The 23,596-nt window shown below is 37.9% G+C and overlaps 1 protein-coding gene across 6 annotated transcripts in view; it reads right to left on the minus strand.

The window, feature by feature from the left end:
- Window positions 1-5,202: 5,202 nt before the first annotated feature.
- Window positions 5,203-23,596, minus strand: part of VWA5A (von Willebrand factor A domain containing 5A) — a 30,815-nt gene continuing 12,421 nt past the window's right edge. For 5 of the 6 annotated variants that reach the window (XM_019628354.1, XM_019628352.1, XM_019628353.1 and 2 more), the window contains 8 exons: window positions 17,059-17,173; window positions 16,174-16,338; window positions 15,802-15,902; window positions 15,081-15,328; window positions 11,677-11,814; window positions 9,596-9,726; window positions 6,747-6,873; window positions 5,203-6,226 (listed from right to left, as the gene is read on the minus strand). In XM_019628354.1, coding sequence (XP_019483899.1) covers window positions 6,147-6,226; window positions 6,747-6,873; window positions 9,596-9,726; window positions 11,677-11,814; window positions 15,081-15,328; window positions 15,802-15,902; window positions 16,174-16,338; window positions 17,059-17,173 — 1,105 coding nt within the window. In that variant the 3' untranslated portion in view covers window positions 5,203-6,146. Of the gene's footprint in view, window positions 6,227-6,746; window positions 6,874-9,595; window positions 9,727-11,493; window positions 11,626-11,676; window positions 11,815-15,080; window positions 15,329-15,801; window positions 15,903-16,173; window positions 16,339-17,058; window positions 17,174-23,596 lie in introns of all 6 variants that reach the window. The other variant, XM_019628357.1, reaches the window with a different exon arrangement.

Here is a 23,596-nt window from a genome sequence, read left to right on the forward strand (position 1 = left end):
ATTAATCCTTATAAACAAAAGCTGGTTTAAGTTCATTGGCTTAAGTAGAATAGACATACCCTTCAAGTTGTTGATATTAAATATAATGTTTATATTTACCTGGGTTTTACAAAAATAAGTCTAATAACAATGTTTCTATAGGTTATGAAATGTCCAAACTAAAGAATGTTAATCGTTTCCTTCTTAGTTTTCATTAGAAATTGAGGTTTTAGGGGTTAAAATCTTAATATATATAAGAGTAACTTTGCAGTGTTTCAGAAGAGGCCCTGGCAAAACTCAAAAGATTTATTTTTATGTTAAATTGCATAGGAACCATTATAAAACAGGTGATAAAAAAACACCTCTCGGGCATATTGTATGGGTAAACAATTACGGTAAATTAAACAAATAGTGGATGCTATGGAAAACCCAAGATGGCTACTTTGTTCTTACTGGCTCCCTGCCAAACTCCTTTTTTTTTGGATTTTTACATTTCTTCATGGATCATAGCGCATTTAAGCTGGACTTAAATTAGATGAAGGAACATATGAGCTGACATTATTGAAAAGAGACATCTTCTACTATTGCCTAGATCTGATTGAGTCACTTCAAGAAAATGCCCAATTGGTTGGCACCTGCTTCTTTTCACAGTGAGCTCCCAAGAGACAAAGACTTTAAACATCATAGACTGATACCTGGAGATATTGTTTATTGGAAAGGACATCAAATAAAAGATGTCGTGGTCACTCGCCGGCTGTGAAAGGATTCATGAGGTGCAGAAGGGTAGAAGTCAGAAAATTTATTTAAGAAGAGAAGCACTGGCAGAGGAGTTACCAGGGGCAGAGTCTAGAGTAGACAGCTGCTCTAAATTTCTGTTTAGCTGGGGTTTTATATTTTTCTGTGCAGGATGTAGGGTGCTTGTCAGCTTTCAGGCGGTTGCTGTTATAGTTGGCTTCTTCTGGGAACCGTTCTGTCCCCACAGTTAGCTGGGAGATTCAGAACCAACCGGTTAATTTTTAAACTCATTCCTGTTAACTCACAAGCTCATTCCTCATAACTCTTTACCTGTTTCATCAAAAGACTCTCTCCAGCCTCACTGGAAGGGAACTTATTAGGCACATAACCATGAATGGACATCCAGCCCTGTCTATGAGATTCATCTCTGCCTACAACAAACATCAGACTCCTCTAGGATGAGAAGCCACTGATATCAGAGGTAGACAGGTATTCCAAGACATCAGCAAGACCTGTGTACTTATGTTTAATTCAGAAGCCATTTTGTTTGATTGTTTTTACCTGTCTGCTAATGACATTAGTCATAATAATAGTTATTCTCATTCTTTGGGTTTTTCTATATAGTCCAAGTGTTTATGGCTACTGAAGATGTACAAGATAACTGTTAATACTTTATATGGTTTATGTAAATGTTATACTAGATACCAAATACAGAAAATGAGACAGAAGGCAAAACTCAGATAATGCCAGCTCACAGGATAGAAATGATCCAAAGTGATTTCTTTTCACAATAAAGGCCATAATATCTGACTGCCTTCCATTTACCTGTCCTTCCCTTTTTGGGAAAATTTGGCCTCGATTCAGATCCCATGGTTTCATTATTTCCTCATCTCTAAGTCAACAAAACAATGTGATACTGAGGCGTCCTAGTTCTGTGAGACCACGCTGTCTGACCAAAACATTGGTCATCAATGCATCCTTTGAACAGATGTCTGACCAAAAGGGGGAACTGTGAACAAAATGGGGATTCTACAGAAAGTAATTTCACAGGGTGACCTGGTCATAAATTTCTAACTGAGCAGGTGATGGTGGGTAGTCATGCCCCAGGCATATAACTTCATTAGTAAAAGGTGTATCTTTGCCTTGAACAAGACTTGTCCATTTGTCCATTGTTTTTGTGCCTGTTGGTTAACATACCTTTGGAATAAATATAACCACCCTCAAGAGAGCACATACTCTTGTTAACTATCCTATAATCCAATCTCCATCTTGCTTTCTCCTACCTTCATGTAATCTTATGTCCCCTCCTTACTTTCAAATGCATAGAAGTCATTCTTCAAAGCATTCTAGATCTTGCATATTAGGGTTGCAGATTTTTTTTTTAAGATTTTTTTTTTATTGGGGAATTGGGGGGATGGGAACAGCACTGGGGAATTGGAGGAAGGGGAACAGACAAGTTGCTGTCGTTTTGTTCTTCAGTTTTGTTGTGGAGGACGTTGCTTCACTGGCCCAAGTTGGCACCATCACTGTGCTCTTCCCGGGCGAGGCAGATCAGTCGCTGGCTTCTGGAAGGCCGCTGCTCACGCTGGCTGCTGGCTATACACGATAGCCCATGGCAACCTACCTGCCACAGGGGCTGCAGCCTACACCGTTGCTGGCGACTCACAGCAGCCCAGCTCCAGGTTGAGCTGTTGTTCAGCATCTTAACTGTGGAGGGCAGTGTCACTGTCCCTCATATGTGGGATCCGAACCGGGGCCCTCTGGCGTCCCAAGCCAGTTCTTAACCATCGTGCCACTCGGCCGGCTCTAGGATTGCAGATTTGACTCAAATAAAATCTCATGGAAATTTTCTACAGGTTTAGATGTTCTTACATCATCATGTTAAAGAGGAAACCACAGACCCAAAATGGCATCATTCATGCTAAAAGTTCATGATACCAAAACTAGATTTAACACCTGATCTAATTGCAATTTTAACCTCGTCCAGAAATGTAATCTTAATTAACTTTAACTAGTCTGCAACTTTCTGGTCATGCACCAGTAAGGTAATCTCTTACATAGGCCCTCTCCATCCCCCACAGAAAGAAGCAAGGCAATCTACATGATAAATATCCTTCTCCTTCTCTTCCCCCCTAAAAAAGTTGTCGTGGCCCAAATATAACCCTTCTTTTCTTTCCCTAATAGCTTCCTCACCCCAACCTTCTTCCTATAATATCCCTCCATTTTGTACCACCACTGGGAGCACCCTTCTAGTTGCTAGATAGAATACTGCCTGATTCACAAATCACTTAATAAAGCCAATTAGATACTCAAACTTACTCAGTTGAATTTTTTGTTAACACTGCTTAAGTAACACTGGCTTCCTGCCTGATTATTTAACATCCTAAATACTTTACTGCCTCAAGATTTTTACAAGTACTATTTCTTCTGCATTTTTCCAGATAACAGGACAGTTCTTTTCCTTATATTTAGTCAGTTCAAATTACATGAGTAAAGTCTTCCCTGAAACACCCTATATAAAATTAGGAACCCTCCAGGAATTCCATATGACTTATCTCCCTTTTCCTAATATAATTCTTTTTAGAGACATGTCTACAAAGAACATCCAGCCTAAGAGAAAACTTATAGAAGTTTATTTGAGCCAAACTGACAATTGCCAAGAAGCAAACTCTCAATAGAGAAAATGCTCTGCAAAATGGTGGTTTGCAGCTTATTTTATACATAAAATCAAAAGAGGAAGGTTACATGAAATCCACTGGTAATAGATTAAGGGGGTGGGAGAAAGCAAAGCAGGGAAACCTCTGGGATTAGATGAAAGTCAATTGGAGAGACAGGTACTTCTTTTACACAGGTGGGGGTGCAGGATAGTTAACAGTTCACTTTTTATAGCACATAGTAATCAGGAAACAAGCATAATAATGAGGAATTTTGCAGTTTCCAGCTCTGATCTGGAAAAAGGATTACTGAAATTCCAAAGATGTTAGCTTGGGTGCAAAAAGACAACAGACAGGCCCACTGAAAGGCACAGATTAACTTTATGAAGGAAGCTAAAGATATGACTTCCCACCATGGCCCACTTAGTTATGAAATTTTTTATGCTTACGCCATCTTATGTGGTTATTTTCAGTCTCCTGAGCTTGTCAGGTTAATATGTGGCCCCAATAAACATGCTTGTTGATTATGAAGACTGACAAGTGTTAAGATTTGAGGAATTTCAGTTGGTACATTTCATAGCATGAGAGCTCAAATGGAAAAATAAAGCCATGCTACTTTAAAACTGTAGTTGACCTCTATATCTATGAGTTTGTTTCTGTTTTGTTCATTTATTTTGTTCTTTAGGTTCCACATATAAGTGAAATTATATGGTATGGCTCTAGGTGGGTACTAGACTTATCGGGGACAACTTTATAAATTATATAAATGTCTAACCATGAAACTATACACCTGAAACTAATATAAAATAATATTGAATGTCAACTGCAGTTGAAAGAAAACAAACAAAAAACTAGTTGATTCTGCATTATAAGGGAGGAGACAAAAGACTATACTTTGTTTGTTTTGTTTTTGATTTAGAAGACCTCAAGCCCTAGCCCAGTCTGGAAGCTGTAAAGTGAGAAAAGGAGAGGTGAACAATAAATGTAATAACACATGCTCTACATAATAAATGTGAAGGGTCATCTTTTTCTGGGCAGACGCAGTTTTACATATTTCATGGTCCTTTCAAAGTTGTGTCTTCTGTCGTTACATCAATATGGCCTATCTATACGGCAGGCTTGGATACAAGCCTATTTCATGAAAAGGCTAAGCCGCCACTTCTCAGAGTTTAATGTGCATATGAATTACTTGGAGACCTTTGTTAAAATGGAGATTTTGATAAAGTAGTTCTTTGTGGTTTCTTAAAAGCCTGCATTTCTAACAAGCTTCCAGGTGATGCCACAGCCCTTCACAGTCCTGGGAAATTAGTCTCTACTATGTAACTCGGGCAAATCTTCCTAATGCCAGTTCACTCAGCAGTTTAAAGGAACTCAGGTCTAAGCCATCCTATACCTTAGCACACAGATATTGAGGTCCTGTTCAGAATTCCTGAGTATTCAAGGTGAAAGTGATAACAGAGTTCTAATTCAATCATTTAGTTTTACGGATGGGGATACTAAGCTCATGAGAGGTTAAACATTTATTTATCATTGCTTAACTATTGGGTTGTCGGAAAAGTCATGATGATTTTTTTCTATGTTTTCGTTGCAAAAATGTGTCATGACTTTTCCAACAATCCAATATTTAAGTGAATGGTCAGACTCTAACAGTGTTTTCTGCACAGTGCCCTTTCTTGCATCATATAAGACAGAAAATCAGCCTACAACAGAAGATATGGAGACAGTACACAGTGTGAACTGTGGCAGCATCAGAAAAGTTGGGAAGAAAACCTAGGCATAATAAAACCAATGCAGGGTCAATGAATAAATCTATAAAAGATCAGATACAACAAAGTGCAGAGCAGAGATAGTCATTTTAATATTGATACAACAGCATTTTAGGAGACAGCACATCAAATAAGGTCATTTTTACTAGGATAGAGTATGTGGAACATCAAGATCACAATCAAGGGGCGCTCCTTCCTTTATCATGGGGTGGTTAAGGTCTCAGGCAAAGCTACCTTTAAACTTTTTTTTTCCTTTAGTGTACTAGATCAGAGCCTGATTTGAAGGCCTCACGGGTTCAGGCTAGGACTAAGGATTCTATTATCACCCTTTTACTACGATGTTTCCTTATTCAGGAGAAACATGTCCCCAAGAGGTATGACTCAACCCAAGTCCGTTTGGCAATGAGAGGGAAGACATGCAGTATAGGGTAGCGAAACCCAAACAGAATCCATCAAGAAGGTCCCCAACAGTGCCACTGCTCACAGTGGACCCCTTGAGTCTCTCTCTTTGTCATCTTGAGGTTGTATCAATCCCTGTGCTGACTTTCAGCCTCCCTTCCTCTCTAAGAATAGAAAACTGCATAGCTCACAAATCTGGTCCTGATAAGTATATAAAATCAAAAGCAAATAGACAGAAATAATGCAGAGAATTCTCTAATTCAGGCATTCTCTAACATCAATGCTGTAATCTTTAGTTTGGAGTCTATGTCACTTGTTTTTCATGCTATCACTCTAGAAAACCTGGTAGGAACATTACTGCCTAGGAATCCTTTGAACTCCTCCAAAAATGGGAACAGGTTCTGGGACCACTGACACTTCACTGAGGGTACTTGCTGGGGAAAGGAAAATCATATCCTGGAACACAGGGGTAAGGTGGGGTGGGCATCCTTTACTTTTATGACAAGAAACTCACAGGATAGGTGTAAACTACAGAAACACATTACAGCAGAAGAAAGCGTAAAGAAAAGGACAGTAGCATAGAAGAAGAACTTGTTTTTTCTGCATGGTATCTTCAGAGGACAAAGATGGAAGGATCCACAGATGATTTCAGGAAAGCAATAGCAGCTCTCATAAGCACATTCATGACTGAGCCTGTTATGAGGAGAAAATAAGAATTAGGGTTGAGCAAAGCAAAAGAATAAATGCTTCTCTCCCAGTCTCCCTTAAACTTCCCAGTCATCTCCCTGGAGTCTTTCTTCAATATCCCCGACTTTTCCCTTCGCACTGCCCAAATTCCCTTTAATCTTCTCTGGTCCCAGAAATACTCAGCAGCAGTGAGATAATCAACACTCACGGAGTAAGTGCTCCAAGTCCAGTCTCATACTCGGTATAGTTCTGACATAGTGAGGAGAATAAATGCAACTTCATGTCCTTCTCACAATTCATGTCCCTTTCCCTCTTTGCATACCTCCCCACCTCCTCCAATTTAAGACTGTACCCTCATCCTGCCAAGGCAAGAACTAGCTGGGAGATGAGAAAAGGTCTGGACCAGGCTGGTTGAGGGAGATGACTATAGGGTTTCTCTCTTGGTCACCCTGGAGGCTCAGTGTCTAGGAGGATGCCTACCTTCCTAAGGAGTTAAGGAGATGGGGTCTTAGGATTGTGTTCCTACCTGCATGCATGTGAATCCAGGCCACAGCTTTCCTTTCCAGAAGTTCCCACTCACACTTCATGTCCTTACCATTGGTATGCAGCCAGAGCACCGCCAGGACCGTGGCCCAGCCTGAGGAATCCCCATCCTGTACAACAGATAAGAGACTTCCCTGAAGCCTTCAAGCTGGAGCAGGAAACCACTTGAGGGAATGCAAAAAGCTCGACTTCCTCCTCACTCACCTTGCCCCAAACTGCTACTAAATGAGATTACCTGGTTTCTACCTCATTTATGACTTGCAATTGCAATGCATACTGCCAGGCGCTAAACCTCAGGGCAACAATCTACTGAATCATAGGGTAGAAAGGTCTTATGATCTAAATTTAGTGTAACTATCAGGACAGTGCTTGACACTCCTAAAACACCCCCAACAAGGATCAGCCTGCTGTGATAAAAGAAACCCATGCACAGTTGTTTTATATTTATAAATCATCTTCATGGTTTTTTTAGTTGAACCCTCACAAAAACAAAACAAAACAAACAAAAATTATTATTAATAACCACATTTTTAAGAGAGAAAACTGATTCATACAAAAATGAAATAATTTGTCCGAAGTTAGCCTTCTAGGAAATGACAGAGCTGGCACTGGAGACCAAATATCCAGATTCAAGTCATTGCTCAACAGAAAGTCTCAGCCAATAGAACAGAAAATGGGCTCCCATGAGTTTTCACCCACAGCTCCCAACTCCAGTTTTTAGAGACAATGGATCAAGAATGGATCAAGAGAAATTCCTCTTATACATCATGACCTTTAAAATTTGAAAAAAGCTCTCATGTCTTCTGAGTAGTATTGTTTCAGATCAAACTTCTCAATTCCTTTAATTCTTCCTTAAGAGGACTACTTATGTCAAAGCAGTAAGAATCCTCATGTTTGTTCTCCTAGTCTAGAAACAAACATCACAGTGATTTCTGAAACATATCTCCTTAAATGTCACACCTGGTGGTAAATGTACTTATGAAATTTTATGACCCCAGCCCAAAAATATATAATGCATATAGCTTTTCTCACAATGCTACTGCCCGCCACTAATCATGTTTCAAACATGTGATTCATTCTGTTTGTGGTTACCTAAAATCTCTGGTTTTCATGTACAACAGCTCTTAAGTCATTTTGCTTCTATTCTCTACTTGTATAGTTGAGAATTTAGAATGAAAAACAGTATTTTTATTCCTATTAAATTTTTTCATAGAAAATTTCAAGTCATTGTTCAAGGTTTTTGAGGATCCTAATTTTCTTGTCTAATACTCTATCTCCCAGTTTTGTCATACACAAATAGGAAAGCATTGGTCAACATCTTCATCTAAATATTCATTGAAAATATGAACCTCCAGAGAATTCAGAGCCTGGTGGGTCTAGAAATCTGTTTTAAATTTGAATAAATTCATGATTCAGTGCTGTGAGTTTTCAGCTAGTCTGTACTCAATCCATATACTCATCAAGAGAAATTCAAATTCCTTACTGAAATTCAGATAGACCAGGGCTCTTGATTGCCTTGATTTACTTGCACAGTTACCATGTGAAAGAAGAAAATGCTAGTCTGACATGTCTTGTTCTGAATGATGCCAAGTTAGAACTTCATGATCTTTATATCTTCTTTTAATGGCTTATAAATTAATTATATTTATTAATTAAATTAATAAATTGTTTATAAATTATCCCTTTAATTATTGGTTCTAGAGCAGTATTTTTCAATAGAAATATAGTGCTAAACACACATAAAATTTTAAGTGTCCTAGTAGCCACCTGTAAAAATGTAAAAATAAGGAAGTATAATTGTTTTACTAATAGATTTCATTTAACCTAATCTATTTAAAATATCATTTTTAACATACAATCAATATAAAAATAATTATTGATGAAATATTTTACATTTTTTTAAATCAGTATGTATTTCATAATTACAGCACACTTCAATTCAATTAAGAATTTTGTTCCTCATTTGCAGTAGCCATATTTTCAAAGCTTAATAGCCACATGTGACTAGTAGATACTGTATTAGACAATGTAGTTATAGGCTATCTGATTTTATTTAATCACCATCCACATTTTGTAAATTCAGAATGACACTTGACCTTCAGCCTTTTGGCATTTGTCTTATATTTAACAACATTTCATTTAGTAAATTTAACAAGTTACCTTGAAATTCTAGAACATAATTTCTCTTCATCAACAGACTTGAACACACTTGAAATAGCTAGTCATCCCTATTCATACTTCACCTACCCTAACTTGAATAAAATTTTGCTAATTTCTGGACCACTTTCTTTAGTAAGAGGAGCAATAATGTAGGTTCTGAAGACCGATAGTCCTAGAATTGAATCCAGCTCTGCCACTGACTGGCTAGATCAACTCAGACACATTATTATACTTTTGTGGGCTTCAGTTTCCTCATCTATAAATAGCAACGTGAATAGGATTTACCTTATTTAATTATTGTGATGAATAAATAAGATCATGAATGTTAAATGCTTAGCATAGTGCCTGGCACAGAGTAATTGCTCAATAAACACTAGTTATTATAACTAAGATGATTGGCAGGAAATGCAGTTAAAGTGGAAGAGGATTTTTGCTTTCCCTTTGTCACCCATCAACTCAAAACCATGAACACCTTCTAGCTAGACCATTAGTTCTTTGTCCCTTCTGCTCTAACCTACCCAGAAAAATCTTCAACTTCTATTTATTAGAAATTAATTTAATCTATGGCCTTCTATATTCTCCTTCTTTAGGTGAGTCATGATTCACCCCAATTCTCTTTACTGACCCCAACCTCTCAAAGATACATACTCCATTTTCTTCTCTGAATCTCACCTGGATAGGGAGCGCAGCCAGTATATCTTCCAAATTCATACCTAGAACCATGGCCAGACCTTCATTCAGATCCCAGGAACCATCTGCTTTTTGGAGGGAAATCAGCTGTACAAGATGATTATCACCGAAGACTTTAGGGAAGAAAAAAGAAAGAGGATGAGAAATTAAGGAGCTTCTGGCCCCTTAGAACCACCTGAGTGAGAAAGGTCTGAATTCAAAGACAGGCTGTATATAGCAAGTGTGCAGAGCTAAGCAGATCCTACGAAGATCCCCATTTCAGTCCTTCCCCTGGAACACACGCATTTTCTCTGTGACAACGTAGGCCACCTGAGTGATGCCTTAACACTAGAGGAGCTACACTTATAAAATTCAGCAACAAGAGAAAGATATGGGGTACAAAGAACCTACATGATGGTGCTGTTTAAAGTCTTATCCAGTCCTGTTTAAAGAACGCTTAAAACTTTAGGTATATTAAAAAGCTCTAGACAAATATAGCTTGAATTTTAATTATCAAAAATTTCAAAAGAAAACAGAAAAAGGAAGCAGTCAGCAATCTATCTCAAAGAATAGTCTACTGTCTAATGTCTAATCTTGGTGGTATAAAAATTGCTTAAAGACCAAAGTATTTTTCATAGAAAGTATCTCACATCTGGCTATCATATGGGATGATACACTTAGAGCAACTTAGAAATTAGTAGGCAAAAAAAACCTGTAACTAGAAAAACAGTTCTACTCTAATGGGAAAAAAAATCTAAGGCTCTGATTTCAAGAGTCTGAGTTTGAATCTCAGTTCTGCTAATACTCAAAATGTAACAGCTATTTAACCAATGGGAATCTCAGCCTTCTCAGTAAATTGGAGGCAATAATGCCTGATGCATGCGAAAGAATATAAAGTATCTAGAAGGCCCATAATTGGCTCCCTACAAATAGTAACTGCCAATTAATTCACAAAAATCAGCAGCATAACACTGCTGGGTAATTTTTCTTTCTACTTTTGTGAGAGGATCCATAAGACAGAGAGAGCTAAAGTGGGGATATTCCAAGTTAATGCATATTAGGACAGCTCAGGAAACCAACACAAACTGAGAACAGACTCCATGGATTATGTTAAGAAGGTTCTCATGACAAGCCTAGGAGGTGAACAGTTGTGCAGTTGAGGGAACTAAGGCTCTGAGAAGTGCAGTAATTTGCTTAAAACCCCACAGTAATTGGGAGTACAGAGATCTGGATCTATCTTATACCTCGAAGCCCTCTCTTTAATTAGCAGCCTAAGGAGAATAAGTAGACAATAAGAGGCAAAGGAGATGTTTAAAAAGTTAAACAATTAGTACATCATAAACTCTTGTTATAAAAAATGGAGAGATGAAAAAGGAGTTACCTCTAAACTTATTTTAGTAGAAAAAGAACCCCTTAGTGGTGAAATGTACTTTGACTCAATTTGTCATGCACATGAAAAGCCCAGCTGCTTGGAACACAAGACAATGACCAAGGAACACCATTTGGTGACAGACAAAATATCATCAGACAACATCAGGGAAGATCTGTCTTCAAACCCAACTTGTAAAGGAATGATCAATGCAGTAGGGGCCCCACAAGGGGGCAGCTGAGTTCTGCAGGAGGAGGGCGCCAGCCAATAGGCAAGGTTTGTGAGCTGAGATGGCAGAGGGGTTAGATAATTAGGGCTCAACCCAGACTCCACTGGGGTAAGTTCCACATCCTATAGTGTAGACTACTGGAGCTGGGATGACCCTGTTAAATATAGGGACTGGACAGATTTCACCCTCTGCCTGACACTTTTCAAACAGATTACCTCCTGGGTAGAGAAAGCTGCAAGATAGCAGAGTGTTGAAGATTAGTTCTTCAGTCCTCATAGATCAGAGAACTGAGGCCCATCTCACCTGTATGGTGAGTTTCCAAGTTGGTCATGTTGGTGGAAGAATGAGCCATTGGCATCTCAGGAGAGGTCTGTGTGAGAAGCGTGCATTTCCTCCTTGTTTTATAACCACCAAGAGCTTGGTGTTTGCCTAGTCCTATATGTGTGACAAACATTGATGAGAAAAAGTCCCTGGAAAGATGCTCACCTAGCGAATACAGGCTCTTGCTAATGGTGGACATATGGGGATCATAACGATTCTGCCGGTATGACATGCTTGAGTAGCAGGGAGTGCTCCTCGTGGGCCGGGATGCAGGACGGTAGGAGGATGAGGACGTTGTATAAACTGAAAAACATCAGTACAGACACTGACACTGAGGCACCCTCTGCTCTCTGCTGTAGGCAAAGGGCTCTGATGATTTGAGTCAACCTCAGTTACCATCTTTATTGTTCATTTTTTCTTCTCCCATGAGCTCAACTCCTGCACACACTCTCACCCTCTGAGCCCTTTCTATTGCGCCCTCTTGATACATGACAATGATCGTTTTTGCATCTCCAGTTTCATTATAGGAGGCTTCTTCCAAATATTTAGGTTAACTTTAATTTTTCCTTCCAAGAAACTTTTCTCCCTCTATCCCTCTCAAATGGTGGTTGTTTAAGGTACCATACTCCAAGTACCCAGGTTTGGGAAATAGGGTTGGCAACCTCTTCACTCCCAATTGCCACATGCATATCGTTACTCCTCCACCCTCACCTGGATTACCTTTCTCATATCCTCAATGCTGTCAACCTCCAACCCCTTTGTCACTTTCCATCATTCACTGAAGTATCTAAAAACTAATCAAAGACTTCCATTTTATTGCAAGGCCTGCCATCATCTTGAGAAATTAAGTACCCATGGAGATAACGTATTGAACACCCTAATTCAAAGCTTCTTGGTTTCCTCAAATTAAAAGGCTTCAGCATCCATTCTACTTCAGCCACTCCCTCCCAAGCCTGGATATTGTTATCAAGCAGAATTGTTCCACCTATAAAAAAAAATAAATTGAAAAAAAAAGTCTACTTTTAAAATACAGTATCTACTTTTTCCAGCTTTCTAACTCAGAGAGTCCTATTTTACCTGGTCTTTGACCTCATCTGGACTTCTAAATATTTGTCTGTTTATTCCTATATAAAAACTTCTTTCTATCTTTGCTCTTTTCTAATTAGCCTACCATTTTTTTTGCCGTGTATAATGCACACCCACGTTTTTGGCCCAAACTTTTAATTTTTTAATTCAAGTTTTTATTTGTTTACATTTAGGTACCTTTTTTTGTATTATAAAGGAATTTTAGCATTTTTTTAACACATTATGGTACAAGAAATTTTATGTAATGAATAACTACAAAATACAAGAACAGGTACAAGGTACATGAAATTTTATGTACCGGTAACAAATTTATAATATTTATGCATCATAGAGGGCCAAGAACTCTTCATCATTGCAAGTTCATTGTAAGCTCAACAAAACCAATTATTGTATTTCAGGGTATTATTTTGCATACCGATATCGTTATTGATTTCTAGAGTTACACTTTTAACTCATAAGCATAAATAAAAGAATAAAAACATTTATATAGATATGGAATTAACACTACCCATGTATAAAGTGCATCCTTATTTTCCCCTCGTAAATTTGGGCAAAAAAGTACATATTCTATACGGCAAAATACGGTAAACCTCAAGTCCAACACTTTACTGCTCTCTTATCAATATCTTCAATTCCATATCCCTAATTTTCTTTTTAACACACCCATCTGGCAAAACCCCAAACTCGAAATTAAGCCAACACCTCCACTCTCTTCTTTCTTATACCAAAGCTGCTGAGTACTGCTGAAATGAGCCACAAACTGATTCCCTTTAGTAGTTTTGTGCCACTAAAAAAGTCAAGGTGTCAAAACTAAACTGGACCCTCAACACTCCTTGACAAATGCTCTGTTTCTCCGCGAGTATTTCACTCTCCAATTTTCCACAGGATTATTTCAAACCCTTTCCTCAAATTCTCTGTTCTACCACTCTAGTCTCATATTCATTAGCTAATCTTGCTACCTCTTTCACGAAAACTATAGAAAAACTATCAGACAGAAACTCGAAAAACTTGCTTTTCAGCCTATGGTCTAAATCTAATCCCATCACCTTTCCTCCACTTCCTGGTGATAGGGAGGAGAAAGTCCTAATACACTAAAGGCTAATAGCTTCACTGCTATTCTAGATCATCCTCTCTCACTTCCTCAAACACCCTTCTCAATTAACTCCTCCCTCAATATTGTCAACCCTCTCTAAAGGCACTTTCCTATTAGCATTATAGCATCCTTAAATGTCTCCCATTCTGAAATTTTAAAGAGATATAAAACACACACACATACACACGCACACATGCACACACACACACAAACCTCAGCTCTACAACTTCTATAGATATCACTCTCTATTCCTTACCCTTTTCAATATTTATAAAAAATAGTCTATATAAGTTGCCCTTAATTTTCCACCTCTCATTTGCTTTTTAAGACTGTATAATACAGACTCTTTCCTGATCTAAGCCAGTGAAATTGGTCTTGATTAGATTAAGGACTTCTTTGATATTAACCCACCAGACATTTTTCAATTTTACTTTGACATCTCTGCAGAATCTGATACTTTGATAACTCCATTTCTCATGTCATAGTTTCTTTTTGTTTTGAATATGCACTCACTTCTTTTCTTCCTACTTTATTCCTTTTTATCATGGTTTGGGGAATCCATCCCTAGATACTAGGTATTTTTCAGTGTTTCAGTCTCATCTCCATTTTCATCTCACTTTATGCTTGCCCTCTGAATAATCTCATCCATTCTCATGACTGTATTTACCTACATGTTAAATATTGCCAAATGTATATCTTTATCCCTGACCTCTCTTCTGAACATCAAACCCATCTATCTCCCTGTCCACCAGATATCTTCATATGGATATTCCATAGGGATCTAAAGTTTAAAATGCTCAAAAATAATTCACCATTTTATCCCTTATACTTGCTTCTGTTCTTTTGTTACTCTATTAAATAAATGGTACCATCATCCACCAAAAATCTGGGATCCCCTTGAAGCCTGCCTCTAGAACATCATAACATCCGCCACCAGCCACAGAGACCTACCCAGAAAATTTCTCCACCTGGTTCTAACTCTTAAGTCCCTAATGTCTATAATAAAGCTTGCTTGGTTTATGCCAGAAAGACTCCCACCTATTTCCTAATACTACCAGGTTGTTCATCAGCCATTTGTGTAAACATTAACCATCTAATTATTAATAGGATGAATCAGCTTCAGATTTAGACAGTGTAACTACTCAATGTTTATGTGCACTTTCTGTTTCATTTTTCCTCATTTCTCCCCCACCCCCTTGAATTACTTTAAATCTCTTTGCCAATGGCATATATTCTAATTCTCTAGGACAGAAAAGTTTGACACCAGCCAGAAATCCTAGATGTGGAAGGACAAGAAAAAAAAAGAACCTTTCATAAACATTTCCTTCGAATGATGTGTTCAAATATCCAGGGTTCCTTATTTTATGAGCCTGAATGGGTTAAAACTCACCACCTCCACGAGGCATCATAGCAGAAGCACACAACAGAATTGGCCTTGGAATGTCCCTACGAACCAGGGGGCCCTGAACTGGTTTGTTGAGATCCTTGTTGATGGCAATGAAAGCTGTGTGGGAGCTTATGACTCCACACTCAATGCTGACTTTTAACACATCTTTTTTATCATTTGCTGGAGTCTCCCTGAAGCCCATGTCCTTGGTCTGGAGAAAGGACTTGGCGGCAAGACGGTGAATGGTAAGGCTAAAAGGAAAAAAAATTCCTGTGACTTAGGGAAAAGCACACATGTACAGTAAAAGTTAGGGGAGAAAAAGCCAGATAAGGGGAGAGGTAAAATATGGGTGGCTTAAAAAAAAAAAAGAAAAAAATTTTGGGAAACAATTGAGCCCCAAATTAAGAGCAGGAAAACAACCCCCAAAATTGCAGAGTCAAAAGAAAAGAAAAGAAAAGAAAAGAAAAGAAAAGAGACTGGATGGGACGGGACGGGAAGGGAAGGGAAAGAAAAAAAAGAGAAGAAAGAAAGAAGGGAAGGAGGGAAGGAAGGAAGGAAGGAAGGAAGGAAGGAAGGAAGGAAGGAAGGAAGGAAGGAAGGAAGAGAAAGAAAGAAAGAAAGAAAGAAAGAAAGAAAGAAAGAAAGAAAGAAAGAAAGAAAGAAAGAAAGAGAAAGAAAGAGAGAAAGAAAGAAAAGAACGAGCAAAGGAAAACTGAATTCTCACTTGGCATCAGACTTGGGTTGTAGAGAATATGTCACTTTATTCTCAAAACTCTTGCCCTGGAGGGTGTATTTGAGGCAAACTTCTCCTGTTGCCTCTGCTGGCTACAAATTAGAGAAGAATAGAAATGATAGAAGGGAGAGATCACCAGGAAAAATGTCAAAATTGGGGCAGTTTTCCAACCCAACATATTAAAATTTCTCACTAAAAACCATGTAGCTCAGGAACTGACATGATGGAGAAGGGGGTAGACTGACTCTGTCTGGCAAGTGCGATCTCTTGAGGAGATCCTACCAGCTTTAATGAAATTATCCAAAACAGAGTTTAGGGCAGTAGCTACTCTGACTAGAGGAACAAAAAAGAAGGAAAACTCACCGGCATCATCCCAGTCAATTGGGCATAGATGATTAACCTCTGACCTCTAAAGATGACAGTCTGTTCTGGGGAAAGCATTTTAGCAGAGAGACCAGGAGGCAAATCCCAGCTCAGAGAAACATCTTCTACTACAGGCTGCAGAGCACGTTTCAGAGCCCTAAGAGCCTGATGAAAGAGAACAAAATAAGCACCAAAAATAATAATGGCAACAATAACTACTACTAACTGAATATTTTTTTTGCACCAGATGCTATGTGACATAATACTCATTATGTCTATTCCTTAATACTATACTAGGAGGTGGGCATTATTACTTTTGCTTTACACGTGAGGAGACCCTAGAGAAGTAGGATCTGATAAAAAATGGTACCAATTGGAAAAGAGGGATTTATAAACATAACCATTGGTGGAAGATGCCTTCCCTTGTACATACTAAATCAAATGGAGTACCAATTTACCACCTATTCCAATCTATCAGACATATTACAATCGTCCCTTCCCATTTTCTTTGTATCATTTGCATGGAGGACAGGCTATAGTTCCAAAAGAGGTCCTAAAGCACACACCTAGAATGTCAATCATGACAATCAAAATTCTTAGTTTCTCTGTTTCTGGTCTTAAACACAAAGCACTAAGCTCTTCCAGCACCTTGTCTCTGGGTTTCCAAATACTAGAACCAGATGCTAGGTTTCCAAATACTAGGGCAGTGGACCCCTTTTACACAAGGTCCAAAGTAGCCCCACTAAGTATATAGTCCAAAGCCTTGAGGATAAAAAGAAAAAAGAATCCTGGAGGCAAGCTGTTGCCTCTGACCTTGCAGCAGTGCACCCCCAACTTCACACTCGCTCTGGACCATCACTTCTGGACACAAGGCCTGTCCCTCACCTTGGCCTGCATCCTCTCCTTGCCTGTGATAAATTCTGATGCACCGCCTGATACCCGGGCAATGCCTTTTATTAGGCTGGTGGAGGCTCCTTCTCCAATACCAAATGAGAAACATCTGCAATTATAAAGTAGAAGTGAGAGACAGGGACTAAGGTGTGAAATTGTAAAATCAACACATAATAGTCAAAAATACATAATAGCTACCATTTATTGAATATATTCTATATTTCAGGAGGCCAAATGCCTTAAATTAATGATGCAGCTTAATCATCACAAGACTCCTAGGAGGCAGGTTTATGTTTCATTTTGCAGATAAGGAACGGAGGCACAAAGAATTTTAGAACTCTGTCCAAGATCCCATACTTCTAAATGATAGAGCTGGCATTTGAGCACTGTTCTGTCTATATGATCCCCTTGGCAAATGATTATATATTATACTGATTCTAAAAGCAAAAATAATAATAATAATAAAGAAAATAATAGGACTACATCCTCATCAGTTATTTTAATAATCCAAAGAATGGGTTAATCAGAAAGTGGGAGAATTAAGAAAAAATAGACACTATCATCAGTGCTTGATTAATATTGTTCTGAAACCATATCTGCCCTGGCAAGGACAGCCTTAGGATGAGAAAGAGTGCCTCCTGCTCTCTAACTGGAGAGTTCTCTCCCTGCCTTAGCCCATGTGCACCAAATAGCATTTAATCACAATCTGGCTTTCTAAATAGAACTGTCTATAAACAAAGACTATGTAGGTAAGACTAATACAAGCATTTTTGAAGGCATGAAAAGGATGGTTCTCATTGTAAATTCGTCCCCTGTGAGTTGGGCTTATGTATCAGTCTCTTCTGAACTGGGTTAGTGTGAGTCATCGTCCCCAAATCTAGTGACATCAGCATCAGTATTAATGCTCTAAACTTGTAGGGTTAAGAGCCAGACATTTAATTATGGTGACCTAACTGGATAATGTTCCCTAGAGATCACAGCCTGCCAGCGTCTTGATATTATCACTTTTAAATTTCCAATATGATTTTTGAACTGTAGCCTATTATTATTTATGGCTTATAAAGGGCTTTGATGTATATGTTTAAGAGTGTGTGTTTTTATCTCATATATAAAGTTAAATAATGTTTACTGATGGCCAACTACATGCCTAGAACTTACTTAAGTGCTTCATGTGGGTGATAATAATAAGGATAATAATTAGAATAATGGCAAAAATTTATATAGCACTTATTTTGTGTCAAGCACAGTTCCTAATGCTTTCCTTAGGTATACTCTTTTAACCCTCACAGTAAACCTATAAGTACTATTATTATCTCCATTTTCAAGTAAGGAAACTGAGGTTTGAAGAGTTTAGTTGATTTGTCCAAACAGCTAACAAGCAGGGAAACTGGTACTTAAATAGATGACATCTGCCTTAAAGTATAATACCCTAGGAGAGTTCTGCTCACAGCAATGCTAGACTAAGTTGTTCCAAGCCAGGAGAGAACTAGAAAAGCTGTACACAACATTTTTTTTAAACCTGAATTTATTTATTTGTTTGTTTGTTTGTTTGTTTGTTTAAAATTGGGAAATTGGGGGAGGGGAACAGTGTTGGGGAATTGTGGAGGGGGACCAGCCAAGTTATTCTTCTTCAATCTTAGTTGTGGAGAGCGTCAGTTGCCATTTGGCTGCCCGTCAGCAGCTCGTGGCCTCTAAGTTTTAGGTGCTGTGTTACAATCTTAGTTGTGGGTGGGCAAACCCACCATCCCATGCGGGAGTCAAACCAGCAGCCTTGTTGTTAAGAGTGCGTGTTCTATCCACTGAGCCATCCGGGCGGCAGCTCAGCTCAAGATGCAGAGTTCAGTTTTAGTTGCAAGTGGGCATAGCCCACCATCAAACAGGCAGCTCTCACCAGCTGTTGGCAGCTCAGCCACCTGCCACCTGTTGGCAGCTCAGCAGCAGCTCAGCTCGGGTGCAGCGTCACAGGCCCATGTGGGAATCGAACTAGCAGCCCTGTTGTTCAGATCTCATGCACTTAAGCTAACTCTTAACCAACTGAGCCACTCGGCCAGCACCCACAACATTTTAAATAATCTCTGAAATCATCAGAAGGCTACCAAGAATATAATAATATCTGGGAGAGGAGGAAAGCCAAGAGAGGTGAGAGGTGAGCCTGGCATCTGGTATCACTTTACCCCTTGAAGCAAGTGCCAAGTACAAAATGGATGACTGAAAGGTTGAAAAGCTAAACACTTTCAGATTTGGGCTTTCCAAAGAGAAGATGCTCTGGTAGACACTCAAGTTTTTTTTGTTTGTTTGGTTTTGTTTTTGTTTTTAATACAAGCCTGTAGAACTACCCTAGAGGTAGAGGTGAATCCGAAATAAAACAGCCATTAAATAATTGAAGCTTATTAAACTCTAATTGGACTAAGATTATCTGCTTCTAGTCTAGCAACCTGTCAGAAGCAGAGTAAATCCTTTCAGAGGATAGATAGATATCATCTAGATGCTCAAAGAATTGCCACAATTTTTCACATAAAATATCTGGCAAAACCAAAGAAATAGAAAACACAAAAATATGGAAAATTATACACATGTCTGAATAACATAGGCTTTAAAAAGAAATCATAATGATAATTAAAAATATTCTCAGGCCAGCCAAGTGGCACGTTGGTTAAGAGTTGGCTTAGGATGCCAGCTCTGCGCAGCAGGGCCCCGGTTCGGATCCCACATGACGGCCAATGACACTGTGCCCTCTACAGCTAAGATAGTGAACAACAGCTCGACCAGGAGCTGGTCTGCCGTGAGTTGCTGCCGGCAACGGCATAGGCTGCAGTGGGGCTGGCCGGCAGCTGGCGTGTGCTTTCGTGAGCTGCCCATGAGCCGCTGTGAGTGGCCATCTAATGGCCGGTGAGTGACTGCCTCACCTGGGAAGTGTGCACTGATAATACCAACATGGGCCAGTGAAGCGACGTCCTCCACAACTAGACAGAAGAACAAAAGGACAGCAACTTGTCTGTTCCCCTTCCCTGAATTCCCAACGCTATTCCCCTCCCCCAATTCCCCAATAAAATCTTTAAAAATATATATATTCTCAAGTGGATACCAATGAAAAATGATGTATACAAATTTAGGATGCAGCTACAGATATACTTAAATTTGTAGTTCTAAATACATATATTAGGAAAGGAAAAGAAGTCTAAAAATCAACTACTTGAGCATCCATCTCCAGGTATTAGAAAAAGAACAGCCAATAAACCCAAAAAGTTTAAAGGAAAGGGAGTAACAAAGATAGGAGCAAACATTATTTATACAGAAAACAATTATATTGTACAATGGAGAGGATCCACAAACTCAAAAATGCTGGTGTTTTGAAAAGATTATTTAAACTGGCAAACATTTAGGCCAAGGGGAAAAACAGAGAAGGCACAAATATCCAACATCAGGAATGCAAAGAGAATACTCTGATCTATTCTATAAAACTTGGTAACATCATAATGCACCATCAGAAATAATTTCATGCGAAGAAATTTGAAAATTTAGATAAAATATACAAACTCTCATAAAAATGAATATATAAAAATATGAATAGTTCTACTTCAATTAAAGAGATTTCAAAACCTTCCCACAGAAAAGTCTCTTGGCAATTTATAGCAAATATGAAAGAAAATCTTTCAGATAATAGAAAAACAGGCAACACTTCTCACCTCATTTTATGATGCCAGCATAAAATTGGTATCAAAACCCAACAAGAACATTATAACAAAAAATGTCAATATTTCCCATGAAAATAGATTTAAAAATCCTAAATCCTAAAAATCCTAAACAATTACTAACTGAATCAAAAATATATGAAAAAGGTTAATAGGTCACAACTAGTTTGGGTTTATTTCAGAAATGCAAGATTGGTCTAACATGTAAGAACAGTCATTATAATTCACACATTACAAGAAAAAAGGATAAAATCATACACATCTCAACAGATACATAAAATGCATTCGATAAAATCCAACAACCATTCATTACTTTTTTTAAAGAAAAAGAGCTCTCAAAACAGACATATAAGGAAAATTCCTTAATCTGATACAGTATATCTACAAAAAGACCTATAGCAAACAATGACACTATTGATATAATGTTAAACATGTTCCCTCTGAAGTCCAAAATAAGGTGAGGATGTCAGCTATTAACCACCTCTATTCAGGCTTTTACTAGAGGCCCTTTCCAGGGCAATATAGAAAGGAAGAAAAATAAAGATATAAGGATTGGAAAGGAAAAACTGACATTATTTGCAAACATGATTATCCATCGATAATCTACAAGAATCTATAAATATACTATTAGAAGTAATATTCACATCAGGCAAGGTCATTGAATAAAAGGTCAACATAAATTTAATAAGCTATCATAATCAATTTCTATGTAAAAATAAACATCTATTAAATAAAATGTTTAAAAATACTATTCAAAATAGCATCAAATACCTAAGAAAAAAAATCTAATGAAAAACTCATGAAGACCTCTACACAAGAGAATTATAAAACATTGCAATTTATCCAATAAGGGGTTAATATCCAAAATTTATAAGGGACTCATGCAACTTAACACCAAAAAAACCTAACAATCCAATTAAAATTTGGGTAGAGGACCTAAATAGACATTTCTCCAAACAGGACATACACATGGCCAATAGACATAAGAAAAGATGCTCAATGTCACTAATCATCAGAGAAATGCAAATTAAAAGCACAGAAATATCACCTCACACCTGCCAGAATGGCCATCATCAATAAATCAATAAGTATTGGTGAGAATGAGGAGAGAAAGGAACCTTCATGCACTGTTGGTGTGATTACAAATTGGTGCAGCCACTTGGGAAAACAGTATAGAGGCTCCTCAAAAAATTAAAAACAGAACTACCTTATGACCCAGCAATTCCACTTAGGAGCATTTATCCAAAGAAATCCAAAACACTAATTCAAAAAGACATATACACTCCTATGTTCACTGCAGCACTATTTACAATAGCCAACATATGGAAGTAACCCAAGTGCCTGTCAACAGACAATTGGATAAAGAAGAGGTGGTACATATACACAATGGAATATTATTGGGCCATAAAAAACAATGAAATCTTACCATTTGCGACAACATGGATGAAGCTGGAAGGTATTACGCTAAGTGAAATAAGTCAGATAGAGAAAGACAAATACCATATGATCTCACTTATATGTGGAATCTAAAGAACAAAATAAACAAACAAATAAAACAGAAACAGACTCATAGATGCAGAGAACAAGCTGTTGGTTGCCAGATGAGAGGGGAGATGGGGGACAGGGTGAAAAAGGTAAAAAAATTAAGAACTACAAATTGGTAATTACAAAATAGGCATGGGGATGTAAAGCAAAGCCTATGGAATATAGTGAATAATAGGTTAATAACTATGTATAATTTCAGGTGGGTATTAGACTAGTCAGGGGGACTACTTCATAAATTACGTAAATGTCTAACCACTATGCTGTACACCGAAAGTAACATAAAATAATATTGAATGTCAACAGTAATTGAAAAACTAAAAAAAGGTGGAAAAAGGTCAAGGGGTATAAGAGGTTCAAATATCCAGGTGTAAAACAACTGAGACTTAGGCATGTAACGTACAGCATAGGGGATACAGTCAATAATATTGTGATAGCATGGTACAGTGTCAAATGGTTGCTGGACTTATCATGGTGATCACTTCTTTATGTACATAAATATTAACTATGGTGTACACCTGAAACTAATACAATATTGTATGTTAGCTGTATTTTAATAAAATTTTTTTAAAAACATTGCAGAGAGATTTTATGTGTATTGTCATATTAAGGAAATTAATAATTTTACTGATTTTGTGGGAAGCCAGGTTTCTCACCATGGAGGAAAGAAAACACAAATATGGAATAGGAGAAAAAAGAAAGTAAGGGTATCAGTAGAAATTTGTTTTTCTTAATCATTTGCTAGGTCTGTCTGCTGAAAATGCCTAGAATAATAACAGGCCAGTAGCAAAGAGTTACACCTAACTTCTATTTATCATTTTCACTAAAAGGAACAAGGCTTCTTATAGAAATGGCTGGTTAAAAGAACGGGAAAGTACAGGTGAGTCTGAAACACTTTTTTTTTTTAAAGAAAGAAAGAAAATATTCATAAACCAAAGAATTATGTGAAAAAGACATAGGAGCAAGTTAAAAGGGGTTCCCACTGGCCAAATTCGGAGCTTTTGAGAATCTAAATGAATGATGAGAGTAATGAATCTCAAAGAACTGGGAGGTAATGAAAGAATTCAAAAGTACATATTGACACAACAAAGGAAGAGAGGGAAGGAGGAAGCAGGCGGTAAGGGCTAACTTCTTTATAGTAGGATGACAACTAATAACTATGGAAAAGTTGACAGAATTTAAAAATCACCATTTTATAACCACTGATAGTAATAGCACTTGGGCAATAATCATCAGTGAATGCTAAAACTACTGAGTAAATATTTGTTGAGAACAGGTTGTTCACAAAATTTCAGTTA

The sequence above is a fragment of the Hipposideros armiger genome, unplaced genomic scaffold, assembly GCF_001890085.2.
Source record: "Hipposideros armiger isolate ML-2016 unplaced genomic scaffold, ASM189008v1 scaffold_781, whole genome shotgun sequence".
Classification (NCBI taxonomy): domain Eukaryota; kingdom Metazoa; phylum Chordata; class Mammalia; order Chiroptera; family Hipposideridae; genus Hipposideros; species Hipposideros armiger.